The 14,483-nt window shown below is 36.1% G+C and overlaps 1 protein-coding gene across 7 annotated transcripts in view; it reads right to left on the bottom strand.

Annotated features, from left to right (window-relative positions):
* Positions 1-269: 269 nt before the first annotated feature.
* CCT6B (chaperonin containing TCP1 subunit 6B) overlaps positions 270-14,483 on the bottom strand; it is a 34,588-nt gene continuing 20,374 nt past the window's right edge. For 4 of the 7 annotated variants that reach the window (XM_045586147.1, XM_045586148.1, XM_036450690.2 and 1 more), the window contains 10 exons: positions 14,156-14,259; positions 9,941-10,051; positions 9,616-9,775; positions 7,352-7,434; positions 6,273-6,369; positions 5,790-5,937; positions 4,226-4,359; positions 2,521-2,623; positions 965-1,037; positions 270-462 (listed from right to left, as the gene is read on the bottom strand). In XM_045586147.1, coding sequence (XP_045442103.1) covers positions 390-462; positions 965-1,037; positions 2,521-2,623; positions 4,226-4,359; positions 5,790-5,937; positions 6,273-6,369; positions 7,352-7,434; positions 9,616-9,775; positions 9,941-10,051; positions 14,156-14,259 — 1,086 coding nt within the window. In that variant the 3' untranslated portion in view covers positions 270-389. The remainder of the gene's footprint in view (positions 463-964; positions 1,038-2,520; positions 2,624-4,225; positions 4,360-5,789; positions 5,938-6,272; positions 6,370-7,351; positions 7,435-9,615; positions 9,776-9,940; positions 10,052-14,155; positions 14,260-14,483) is intronic. The other 3 variants (XM_045586146.1, XR_004990249.2, XM_036450693.2) reach the window with 3 other exon arrangements.

The following is a 14,483-nucleotide window of genomic DNA, read 5'->3' on the forward strand; positions in this document are numbered from 1 at the left end:
CAATCAACCTGAGGGTAAATCCCTCCCATTGAGGTGCCAACAACGATCAAAGCTCAACTACAACAGAAGGGTGTACACAGCCCACACAGGAGTGCACAATTGGAGTGCCCAGCTCAAGGGAATGGAGAGGCGATGCCAGTGGATGCTACAGGACATCTACCACATAAAATTAGAACTCTTAGGGGAAAATATTTTCATTATTACTCTTGATTGTAAAAATCTTCCTTATGTTCTTTATACCTGGATGAAATAATTTTTGAGACTGCTAAAACCAGCAAATATAAGATGCATTTATTGCGTAAAATTAAGAATGGTTCTGGCTATATAAAGGTAGTTGGATGTAAAATGTGCTAAATCTCAGCTTCTAGAAGAGTTGATTTTGAACTCAATCATCCTTTGAGAGAAGACATACCAGCTCGCATAATTTCATCAACCAGGAGAATGTTCGCAGCAATCACTGTGCTGAAGAAAAGGGTGATAAGGTGAGTAAAACCTACCAACTCCTCTTACCTTTTCTCCGTAGCAATCTGCAGCTACTAAAGGTACTTTGTTTTTCAGTGATGTTGGTATGAGATTTTCTGAGACACAGTTATTATAAATACAAAGATTACCAATTCTTTTGCTAATAAAGTGAAAGCTTACTTGTATTTTCCAGCAAAACTGACCTTATTTTTGGCACATGATATGATTTTCCCACTATGCATTGGTACTATTTCAGTAAAGTCATTTCTTTCCCTTTCCCCTCAAATAATCGGAAAGATTAACATTTTCTATAACTTACATTGCTAGAACAAAAATGTTAAGAGGGACTATAAAATGGCAGAAGTTAATCTTAATAACTGAATACCATGCCTTTTCATACACTTAGCCATTTTCCCAATGTAGGATGGCAGAAACAATAGAAAAAAATTTAATGTTATCAATTAAATCCCCAAAAGTCTTTCTCTTATTAATACAAGTTTACCAAGAGTGAAGAAGTTGTTTTTTCACACAATAATTATCCCAAACTCCTGCATCAGCTGCTACCATTGGCTCTCCTGCAAAGCAAAAACAATTTTAATACTATAATTTATAATAATAAAAGGGTAATATGCTAATTAGACTGGACGTCCTTCCCGATGACCTTCCAGACGAAGCCACAATGGCGAGGGCCAAGACCCTTGCACAAATTCCATGCATCGGGCCTCTAGTGTTAATATTATATTAACATTTGTTGTATATTCCAACAATATTTAATATGCCACCAAAACTAGTATTGTCACAGTAACCAATGACCTCCATGTTGTCAAATCCAATGGTCAATTCTCAGGCCTCATCAATCAGTAGCGCTTAACATATATGATCATACCCTCCTAACCTTCCTTCACTCATCTTCCTTCACCTGCTGTTTGTTTGGTTTTTGTGTGTGTGTGTGTGTGTTTTTTTCTTTTGCACTAGTGGCTCCTTTTCTGTCTGCTTTGTTGCTTCTTCCTCTTCTTCCCTGAGCTCTTACTGTTGGAGTACCTAAAAGCTCAGTGCTGGATTCTTCTCTTCTCTCTACAATAACTCTTAGATGATCTCTAGTCTCCTCTACTCATATACACTCTGATGACTCTCAAGCTTTTATCTCCAAACCAGACCTCTTTCTTGAGCTCCAGACTCATACATCCAACTGTCTATTTTACTTGAAAGTCTACAGATACTTCACAATTAACTCTGCAAAACTCAATACTGGTCACCACCACCCCACTACACCTGCTCTGCCCACAGTCTTCTCCAATGGCAATCCCAACCTTCTAGTTGTTAGCTCCTCTGCACAGAGTAGTCAGTGATCCTTGTAAACATAACTAGGCCATGTCACACCTCCACTCTAAATTGCTCCCTATTCCACTACAGTAAAAATCTGAGTCTTTAGACTGGCCTATATGCCTCTACATGCCTTTCTACTACCTTCCCAATCTCCTTCCTCCTCTATATTGTCTGAAATATCAGACAGTGATTTTTTTTCCACTGGCCATTCCCTCGGCCTAGGATACTTTTTCCTCGGTGCCCCACGGGGCTACATTCCTCACTTCTTTTTATTTTCAATAGACATATTCTCACTGATGACTATCCTTTTGAAATTGAAACCCCCTCCCAACCCTCCTGTGCTAACATTCACAATCATCCTTATACTGTTATTTTATTCATAGAATTTATTACTCTTAAAATTTTCTAAAAATAACATATGTATTAAGTTTATTTTTTACTGTCTATCCTTGCCCACTACAATATAAGCTCACAAGAACAAGGGCTTTGTCTGTTTTGCTCTGTGTGAATCCCAAGAGTCAAATAACAAACACTCAATGACTATTCCTTTAATGAATAAATAATTTTAGAAGTTCAAAAGTAAACTAAAAGGCACCCAAAATTTAGACATTAAAATCATCCAAACCTCCACCCCCTTACTATAAGTTCTGGGTCACTACAGTATAAGCTCTTTCTTTTTATTAGATAGGATTTTAATATTACATAGCACATAATTTTTCTTCACTTTCTTACCTGTATTCAAATCGATACCAACAGGTTGTTCTGACTCTAAAGACTCAGTCTGAACTTTTACTAGTGTTTCCTGAGGGTCATAACCAGAATTCTGAGCAAGAACCTTGAGAAATGAAAATAACAATAAATATGTGTGGAATACTTTCACATATATATGTGGATATATATATATATATATATATATATATATATATATATATATATATATTAAAAGGCACTGCTCTCTAGCCTTGGGAAAATATATATTCACAATATAATAATTATCTCCCTTTGAGGAATTTCATTCTAAATCTAAATCAAATAACTATTTTATATATCTGGCATTTTTTATATTTACTTAAACATTTTCTCTATGTTCATTCAGCACACTAAATTCTGAGTAGGGCATTAGGGTTCTCCCATCCCCACCCCACTAAATTAATTTTCCTCCTTGCAAAAGATTTTAAAAACAGCCGAAACCGGTTTGGCTCAGTGGATAGAGCATCGGCCTGCAAACTGAAAGGTCCCAGGTTCTATTCCAGTCAAGGGCATGTACCTTGGTTGTAGGCACATCCTCAGTAGGGGGTGTGCAAGAGGCAGCTGATCAATGCATTCTCTCATCAATGTTTCTAACTCTCTCTCTCTCTCTCTCTCTCTCTCTCTCTCTCTCTCTCTCTCTCTCTTTCTCTTCCTCTCTGTAAAAAATCAATAAAAATATTTTTTTAAAGGTTTTAAAAACAAAAAAACATGAAAGGAATTAGAATGGTATTCTTGTTTCCTCTAGTTCCTCTAGCCACGTCTTCCAGTTTTTCCTGCGCACTTACAAAAGGAAGCCTGCATATCTGCAGCATCTCTGTGCTCCTCATCAACAAGAGGAGAGTCATGAAGTATGGCGACAGGGATGGAAATACCTGCACTCCAACCCAGGTTTGATTGCAAGTGGTCCCAACCAACAGCTGATGAGTAAAAAGGTATGACCAATGCATACTAAGTTTACCAATTTGCATCAACTAAAGGATCATTATTTACTGACTTTGCTACTTTGGGGAAAGAAAACTATAGATTTCTCATTCACAAAGATTCCACTAATTATGAATAATTTTAAAGCAATTACCCAAAGAGACTTTGCTAGCATTGTTAGTAATGTAATTCATGGTAACAGCATATTTGAAAGTTTTTCTGTGCTTCTAAGTGGTTCATAACCAGGTTAAGACAAAAGCAAACGAATGGTAGTTCTCTGTCCTACTGATACATGAAAAAATATTTGGTTTCTCTCCTTTTATAAAGAATTATAATGAAAATGGAATGCAAGGCCATATTTGGGAGTGCTAAACATCCTGAAGTTCTCACTTTGCACAATTTAAATTGATAATACTTTCGATACCACCAACAAAATAAAGGTCTGCTCTAAAATCTAATTAAATCTTAAATTGTAAACTTTTTCATTATGATTAATCAAGAAGCATTTTTGAAGGAAATTTTTGGAATTACTTCAACTTTTGGAACTCAGAGAATAAAGCAAGGGGGTAAATTGGCTATTTCATTAAACTCTTATAAGGATTCTGAGCTGTTATTCCAAAAGTTTCCCTGCTTTCACTATAAAAATATCTTAGACAAACTGTGTGAATAAATGCAAATAAATGTCTACTGCTAGATAATATATGCAAATTATAATGAAACACCTTATGTGTAATAAGATGCTCTTTGGCCATTAGGATAGTTGTACCTTAGGAATAATGAGTAAGGCATCAGCAAAAGCTTGGACTCCAAGGCGAGCTCTTCCTTTTATACTGTGCTTGTACTTAATAAGAGCTTCAGCTATTGTCACTTCAACTGCACCAGCTCCTGGAACCACACAGCCTATTGGAGGGGAAAAAATTATTGACAAGACATTTCATACAGAAAAAGAAAACAGAGAAAAAGGGAACTAGCTATTCAAGTGTGCTTTATTATCTAAAATATATATAAATATATACACAAGTAAAATGAGTTGCACAGCTCAGTTATTACTCAGATGTCTTTTTACCATTATTTCTTATCTATTTTTTGTCTATCAGATAAATCTGGCCTATTGTTTATAAAATTTATTACTCTATTTTTGAGATATAATTCACATACCCTAAAATTCAGCCTTTTAAAGTATTACTTTTCAGTTGTTTTTAGTATATTCACATTCATGAGCAACCATCAACCCTATCTTATTCCAGAACATTTTTAAAAACAACAACAACAACACTGTACCATTAGCAATCAGTCTCTATTTCCCCTTTGCCCAGCCCCTGGCCACCGCTAATCTACGCTTGGTCTGTATGTCTTTGCCTTTCCTAGATATTTCATATAAATGGAATCACATAATACATAGCCTTTTGTGTCTAGACTCTTTTACCTAGCATAATGTTTTCAAGGTCATCATGTTGTTCCATATATTAGTATTTATTCCTTTTTGTGGTTAAATAACACTCCATTGTATGGATATACCACGTTTTTGTTTATCCATTCATCAACTAATGGATATTTGAATTGATTCCATTATTTGGTTATTATAAAAATGCTGCTGTGAACGTTCAGTTACAAGTTTTTTGGGTGGACATATGTTTTCAATGGGGCCGGGATGAGCAGGAGCAGCAAAGTGCCCAGCCCGGGATCGGGCCTCCCTGGCCACTTGTCGCTTTGCACACTACTTCATCCCCCAAGGGGTCCTGATTGCAAGAAGGTGCAGGCCAGGTTGAAGGATGCCACCGGTGCACAAATCCATGCACCAGGCCTCTAGTTAAATAATAATAGGTAATATTCTTCCTTATTTTTTTTTTCCTCTTACAGTTTAGATTCAGTGTTATTTTGTATTAGTGTTAGGTGTCCAGCATAGTGGTTAGCATGTTAAGCATCCAGCCTGTTTTGTCTTCTAGATGGGAAGTATAGTGTCAGACACCAGTGACTGACTGGGCACTTAATGTGAGACAATGATAAACTTTACACTGCAACTGAGGTAATGAAATGCATTCTAAGCAGAAAAAGCTTCTTAATGGTTTTAAAAATTAAAAAATGATACTACAGCATTGAATTAAGTCCTTTTTCATTTCATAAACAGAAGATAATTAAAATGGCAACATATTATTAACAATATTCCAAAGGGAAAAGCATCACAACCCAAACTATCGATATAAATTGCCCAAAGTAAAATGAAAGAATAGTTATCATTAATATATTTTAAGGTAGTATACATACCAGATAGATTTATTACCACTTTAAAAATGTGAGTTTCATATTCATCACACTCAAAAAAAACTTACCATCTTCAATGGCATTTCTGATGGCACGAAGTCCATCCCGTACAGCATCTTTGATTTGTGTGAGAGTATGCTTATTTGGTCCCTTAACCAACAAGGTGACAGAGCGAGGGTTAACACAGTCCTCAACAAAAGTGAACTTTTCTTCACCCTAACGAATAATACAAGAAGATATAACTTTAATATGTAACGCCATTATGTCAATCTTCTTGTGAATTTTTCTTGTCAAACATAACTAAATATATGTTAAAAGCAGATAAGTTATATTTGAACTCTTAGTATTTAGGTAAATAAATTATAAAATCTATCCTGTGTATTTTTCAGACTTCGAAATGTAAAACCTGGATTAAAAGTTTCAATATTTAAAAAAAGGAGATAGTTTACTGTTTACTTTCTAACCACTGCCCCCCCCCCCCGCCTTGTCTACGGCCATACCACCCTGAACGCACCCGATCTCGTCTAACCACTGCCCCCAGAGATACTCACTACTGCATATTCATGTACAAGACCAGCATGTCCCAAGGAATCTACACTGAGGTCTTCAAGAGAATTCACAGCTATTCCACCACAAGCAAGAGTGAGTCTGAAATTACATATATGTCAACATAGGAAAATATAAAGACTAATTTCTTAAAGGTGAAAACATATCTAACATGGAAGACTTCATTGTCACTGTATTATATTGCTTCTAAATCTGTTTTAAATAAATAAATCCTATATAATAAAGAGGGAATATGCTAATTGACTGCCACATCCTTAAAGATGGTGGCCACCCTATCCCCTCAGCCCCACCTGGGCAGCAGGCATGTGGCACGGCTGGGCCCCGCCCCCCAGGCAGGTCTGGGCCACTCCATGTGCCTGCCTCTGGAGTCCCCCAGTCCCCTTAGTCCCCCAGCCACCCAGGGCCAGCCCAAGGCACAGGCAAGCCTTGGATAGCAGCTGCCCAGCCACCCTGGCTGCCCGAGGTAACCAGGCCAGCCGAGGCTTTCACTGCCGGCAGTGGCAGCAGCAGAAGCATGATGGGGGAGTCGCCTTCTCCTGACCACCAGGTTGCCTCCCGCCCCTGAGGGCTCCCGGACTGTGAGAGGAGGCAGGCTGGACTGAGGGGCCCCCTCTAGTGCATGAATTTTCATTCATTGGGCCTCTAGTGAATAAATAAAATCTGTTTTAAGATGATGAAAACTGCCCAGCCAGTCTGGGTTGAGTGTCAACCTATGAGCCAGGAAATCATGTTTTGATTCCTTGTCATGGCAGCCCATCAATGATTCTCTCATCTTATTGATGTTTCTATCTCACTCCTTCTCCCTTCCTCTCTGAAATCAATAAAAATATATATATATATTTTTTAAAAATTAAAACCTTTCTTGTATTTCAACAAAGTTTTGAGGTAGGTTAATCTTGATTTTTGACAGTTACATTATTTACTGAAATCAAAAACAAAATTTGGAATTTGTACACTACTATTTTGCTCAACAATGTTTGCGTCTAAGCTAAAAGGAAGATATGGGATAATTTCAATTTAATCTGTTAATAAACTTAGGACATATAATTATCTGCAAGCTTACCTTTCCATATTTCTTCTTTTTGCTCTGCGAAGAGCTACTATATTATGTTTTGCAAGTGCATCTAAGGACAATGGATCAATTCCCTATAATCAAATTAGCACAAAAGTTACAAGCATGTTTTAAGATAGTGATCCTAAAACTTTTTTATCTCAGCACTGCTTCATGCTTTTAAAAATGATTAAGCCCCTGACAAAATAATCTGATGAACATTAACAAATCCAGAGATGCAGAAGCATGGAACAGCCTGTCGAACCTCAGAGGGAAGGCAGGAAAGAGTGGGTGGGTGGGTGAGAAGTGATCAACCAATGAACTTTTTTGCCTATATGCATAATACATGGGCACAGACAATAGGATGGTGAAGTCCTGGGATGGAGGGTAGGGGCAGGCTAGAAGAGATCAATGGGGGGGAAAGGGACATATGTAATATTTTCAACAATAAAGATTTAAAAAATAAAGTTTATGAAAGGGTATAAAAAAAATGTTAAGCCCCAACGATATGGCTCAGTGGTTGACTTGTCAACCTATGAACCAGAAGATAACGGTTCAATTTCATCAGGGCACATGCCTGGGTTTTGGGTTTTGATTAATGATTCTCTAATCATTGATAGTTCTGTATCTCTCTCCCTTCCTCTTTGAAATCAATAAAAATATATATTTTCTAATTATTAAGAGCCCAAAGCACTTTCGTTTATGTAATCTGCATCTATAATATTTATCATATAATTAAAATTGAGGATTTTTTAAAATGTTTATTAATCCATTTTATAGAATAAGAAACCATTTATGTTAACATAAATAACATTTTTTAATTAAAATTTACTCTTGTTTCCTAAACAAAAAATACAGTGAGGGTGAGATACTGTTTTAGACTTTTATAAATCTTTTTAATGTCTGTTATATATGTTTTTTGTTTTTTCTATTGATTTTTTCCTTTAGGAAAGAGAGTGAAGGAGAGGGAGGGGGAAAGAGAGGAAAGGAAGAGAGAGAGTGACAGCGAGAGGGGGAAGCATGGATGTGAAAGAGACATCAATCAGTTGCCTACCGTACACACCCCTACAGGGACTGAGCCTGTAGCCCAGGCATGTGTCCTGACCAGGAATTGAACCAGCAAACGTCCTTGCAGGGAATGATGCTCAACCAACTGAGCCACCCTGGCCAGAGCTTTAATGTCTGTCTAAACAGAAGGCAGCTGGATTCTCCTATCTGCTTCTGCATTCAATCTGATGCAATATTTTGTTTTGTCTAAAGTATAAGAAGAAGCCTCATAGAGACATGTATTGGAAAAGAGAGGAATATTTTAATAGCCTTTTCAGATAAATGTGGACATTCTTTTTTGATACTATATCAAAACTCAATAAGTGGTTAGTTTCAACGGGAAATATGGAACCATATCAATGAACTCTCGAAACTCTCCAACATTAAAATCCATTTCTATCTTGCACTTTGAATTGATTATTAGGCATTTAGAAAATATTGGTTCACTAAGTTAGGCAGAGCTTCCAAATGCTGATACATTCATGGTAATACGATATCAAATATATCATCTTTGCTAATATCATCACAAATATTATCAGAAAAGCCTTTTAAATATCAGAAAGCTGTCAAGTTCACAGTGGCAGATACAGGTTTTCCAGAATTCTAATTTTTGTTTGAAGGCTCAAATGTTATCATTGGCAACAAATACCGTCTGTTTTCCTTCAAGTGGCAGGATTGCTACATTCATTTTTTTAGAAGGAACTACCAAGCACCCATGTCTAAATAAAGATAAGTTTGTCTGTCAGTCATTCTTTCCAGTAAAAATGGCATTGCATGATTCTCAATCACACAAGAGCTTTCCTTCAACACAACTGTATTTTGATATGCCACAAGAGTGTTCTGTGCATACTTCATATTTTGTCACACTGAATTATTTAAGGATCAACATTTAATTAAACTAATAAGCTTTACTACTTCTTAAACACATTCCTAAGTGAACTCCCTTTTTTTAAAAACTGCCAGTGTGTAGCAGTGTGGCAATGAAAGGTATGATGACTACTACTATAGTTTGGTGCTACTGCTTTGATTTGTGCTAAGGCATCAGCAGTTTTGCATCATCACTGCAAATGTCAACACAATATAAAAGCATTATTACTAATGTTATGAAAATAGTTTTGTCCTCACCAACTCCCTGACTCTTAGGGACTCTTTCAGGACCACAGACCACACTTAGAGAAACACTAAAGAACATTTACAAATAGTTAAAATCTAAACATTTTTTTCCTCACCTTTTGATTAATGACAACAAATCCTTTGTTGGAATTAGCACAGACTTTGTCTTTCAGGTCTATTATTTTTTGTACTCTATCATCAATAAATTTTCTTTCAGCTTTTACCAATTTTTCTTTTTCTTGAACAGTCTTATAAAAGAAACCAGAGCTCACCTCACTAAAAAATTAATAAAATAAAAAAAAAAACAAGCTAGTAAAGGCAGTGGGGAGAAGAGGAAAAGGTAGGAGTTTACACTATACAGTGGGAGGAAAGAAAGAGATTAAAAAATATTTTTAGAAAAAAATAGTTTTAAATGTTATAAAGAGTAAACGACATACATACGTTTTTTCATATTCTAGTGATACGTTGCAAATAAGGATATATGCATTTTCTACTCGCTTCTTCATTTCTGGGTGACGGGCACCATGATCCAAAACTAATCCTCTGATTAACCTATTAAAAATATGCAATGTTTCTTTCTTTGAATATACACTCTAAAATTTGATATAAAATTATAATTATACTCTTTTAAAAAAGGTGTTTTTATTTATTTCTGAGAGAGAGAGAGGGAGAAAATATCAATGATGAGAGAGAATCATTGATCGGCTGCCTCCTGCAAGCTCCCAACCGGAGACCAAGCCCACAACCCGGGTATATGGCCTTGGCTTGAATTGAACTTGGGACTCTTCAGTCTGCAGTCTGACACTCTATTCACTGAGCCAAACCAGCTAGGGCTAGAATAACAGAATTGCCAGGGCATACACCTACAATTCATCGTTTCCTTATACCAACTTTAATCCTAACACATAATTAGTAAAATTGGAGAAGATAATCTACTTTACACACTGTGATTGTTAAGGCACAATGAAAGCAATCCAGAATTATCCTCTAAATTATGTGGCACAAACATATGACACAGCTGATCAAGTAATGAAAGGTAGGTACACAATGAGTTTCTAAGGAACATTTATTTGTTCAAAATAATTATATGGAACAACTGAAAATTGTTCATCTAAATGTCCAACAAAAGAGTACTATTCAGCAAATAATGGCCCAAATATTTCAATCATGAAAACTATGTAATAACCCGGAAAAATATTTACAGGGATGGTTGATAAGCACAGAATGACAAATTGCATAAAAAAACATGATTATAACTGTACTTTAAAAAAAATAAGCACTTTGGCATTGAAAAGGAAAAAAATGAAAGGAAATTAAAGAGTAGGGTTATGCTTGAATGGTTAGGAATACAGATCATGTTGAGGGGTCTTTTTCCTGTTTTCCAAATATTCCTTCAAGAGTAAATATCTTTATAACTCTTCAAAATTCATTTATGCCCAATTAGGGAATGGCATTTCTATGTATGAATCTTTTATAACCAATATTTGTTATACATTAAAGATATAATTTTTTGAATAGTTAAATAGAAGGAAGTTTTCAGTTTAAATCTAACTAGATTACTCTAACTCCTAACTTAACATGAAGATATTTTAATTAAGAAACAAACTACATGTTCAATATTCTTCACTCTTCAAACATCCTTTACTGTTCCCTCCACTTCACTCTCAGCAAATGTCCTTGCTTCTTTAAGAAAAAAGAAACAGTCCCATCACTACCTCTTACCAATCCACCAGCACTTAAACCTGAACCTCCTATGATTACGAATGATCTGTCCATGCTCTTCTCTAAGGTTAACTCCTCCACTTGTGAACTGTATTCCATTTCCCCTCCCTGCTCCTGCATTGTTCCCTATTCCCCTAAGTCTTCCTGCCTAAAGGAGCATTCTCAGCAGGATACAAATTTGTCGTAAAAATTCCCACCTTCAAAACAAAGAATTCTTTGTGCGCAGCTGGTGTGGCTCAGTGGTTGAGCATCGACCTATGAACCAGGAGGTCACAATTCGATTTCTGGTCAGGGCATGTGCCCAGGTTGCAGATTGCAGGCTCAGTCCCCAGTAGGGGGTGTGCAGGAGGCAGCCAATCAATGATTCTCTCTCATCACTGATGTTTCTATCTCTCTCTCCCTCTCCCTTCCTCTCTGAAATCAATAAAAATTTATATTTTTTTAAAAAAGAAATCTTTGGGTTGAAGCCCCATTCCCATGTTCTCTTCTAGCTACTACCCCATTTCTCTGCTCCCTTTTATAGATAAATTCCTCTGAGTTGTCTACATTTGCATCCTCACTTCTTCCCAAACCATTCTCTCTTGAGCCCACCTTCAATCTGACTGACTTTCATGGCCACTCTTTTACTGAATGAACTTTCATTAAAGTTACCAAAAAACTAAATTTTCCCCAAATCTAATAGTCAATTCTCAGTTCACAACAATTTGCTCAAAATTCCAGCAGCATATGACATAGCTGATTATTCTCTCCTTCTTGAAATACTTTCTTCTCTTAGTTTCTGGGACACTACCCTCTGTTGGTTTTCCTCCTATCACACTGACCATCCTTCTTAGTATCCTTTGCTGAATGCTCCTTATCTTCTCAATTCTAAACATCGGAGTGTGCCAAAGTTTCTGCTTTTCTTTATCTATTGTATATTTACTTCCCAGATGATCTCATCAACTCTTATAGTTGTAAGTAATCCATACACTGATGACTTCCAAATATGTATTTCCAATCCAGACCACTATGTGCACTCCAGAACAACTCTCCTACTCTCTACTCAACCACTAATAGGCATCTAAAAATAACATTCCCCAAACTGAACTCCTGATTTATTTCCCCAAACCCGCTCTTCCCAATCTTCTTCATGACACCTCCATTTTTCCAGCTGTTCATGAGACATCCTGACTCCTCTGTTCCTGCCACATTCTATGTTAAATCGCCGAGAAATCCTCTTGCTCCTTCTAAGTATACCCTATCTAAACCATTTTCATTTCTCACTTATTATAACAACAGATTCCTAACTGGTCTCCTAACTTCTGCCCATGCACCTCCCACCATATTCCACAGTGTATTCTCCACATCACAACCACAGAGATCCCTCTGAAATATAAATCAAAAATAGTAAGCTAATTTGAACCAACACTAATACCAAAAACAATGTTGGGTTAAAAACAAAAACCCTTTAAAATACTAGGAAGCTATAAGATAGTAAAGAGCTACAAAATAATTTTCTTCTCAAAACTGAAAAGAAAACCAGAACTCTAAGAGGTAAGTAGAGAACTTGGGATCTCCTACTGCAAAGTCATTTGACAATTCAGGCAAATCTGAACTTTGGTTTCAATGACCTCATAATGAGAGGGGGCAGAATTAAAAGTTCAGAGTTCATCCAAGGTACAGTGTCTAATAGAAGGCCCTCTTCACATTAAGTGGGAATCCAATAGGCTGTATACTCAGGGTAAAAACCAGAAGGATGAACTAAAAGCAAGCAGCCCTCACATGAACTTGCAGTTAGAATTCACAACTGGTATTTCCAAAAAGCCTCAGATGTGGATGTAATTTAGAATCCAGGATCCTTACAGAAGCAAATTCAAATTCTCTGCAGAAAAGCACCTTCACCTTAGGTTGCAAATTATTTCTACAAATACTTTTTTCAAACCTAATGAATAGCACATATAGAAATAAAGTATGATGCGTGAGAAACAGCAAAATACAATAAACACCATAAATAGACAAGCCAGACTTTAAATGTTGTAATTATCAGACATGGATTATACAGTGTAGGGCAAAAAGTAGGTTTAAAGTTGTGAGTATGCAAAATAGTTTATTCTTGCATTATTATTTTAATATTGTATTATTTACTTGTTTTACAACTGTAAACCTACTTTTGTCACCCCTGTATGTTTAAAGAAATAAAATGCAAGTTTGGGAAGATATGAAAGGAATAGGAAACCATAAATAGTGACAAGATAAATTTAAAAAACAACTAAATTGAACTTCTATAAATAAGTAAAGATATATATATTTTTTAATAAAGTATTTACTGATGAATTATGATATTTGGACTGGCTTCAGAATAATCCAAGTTTAGGGCAGGGGAAAGAGAGAAAGAGTCTATAATATAGATGAATGACAGACATGTCACTATTCTATTCTACTTCTATATATGTTTAGAATGTTCCATGATAGAACATTTAAAATTAGTTAAGCCCCAAATCAACAAGATGCCATATACTCTGAGTATATACATATTCAGGCAATGTTAATTGCGTGGCATCTCCTACAACTTTTTCCTCTGATTCTGCTGTACAACAAGGAATACACAAGCACATTTCTGCCTAAGGGCCTTTTCAACTATTATTCCCTCTGCCTAGACCACTCTTCTTCTAGATATTCAGAGACCACCTTAGTCCTCTAGTTTAATTTCATGTTGCTCTAAAATCACACTTATTCTCACACACACTGTTACTCTAGCCTTTTCAGAGCATTTATTATCACTTATTTGTTCACTATCTCCAACTAGAAATGTAAGCTTCTTCGAGAAAGAAACTGGCTCTGGTAAGCATCCAATTAACATACGTTGAATGAATAATCAATGAAATTAATGAAAGAATATCTAAAGATAATCAAATATTCTAGAATCTATGTATTGTCAAAGTTAATGTAATTTACTTTGTATCTGTTTCTGATTTGTGCTTCATCTCCATGATTTCTACCATGAAGAGATCGATAGGATAGCCCGGTCTTGTAATAGTCAACACAGAATCCACCACGGCCTGAAAGGGAAGTGAAAGAGAACAGTCAATTATTTAGATTACTAAAGAACACCACTGGTCCAGGTAATCCATCACCAGATTAAGCAAGCAAAGAGCTTCGGGCTCCAAAACACAGGGCAAGGCTAAAAGTAACACTTGGTCTGGACTTTAATAATTACAGCCTAAAGTCCAAACCCTTTATTTTACAGATAAGGAAACTAAGACAAGACCTCAAGAAGTTATGA

Source organism: Pipistrellus kuhlii, unplaced genomic scaffold (genome assembly GCF_014108245.1).
Source record: "Pipistrellus kuhlii isolate mPipKuh1 unplaced genomic scaffold, mPipKuh1.p scaffold_m20_p_22, whole genome shotgun sequence".
Lineage (NCBI taxonomy): Eukaryota > Metazoa > Chordata > Mammalia > Chiroptera > Vespertilionidae > Pipistrellus > Pipistrellus kuhlii.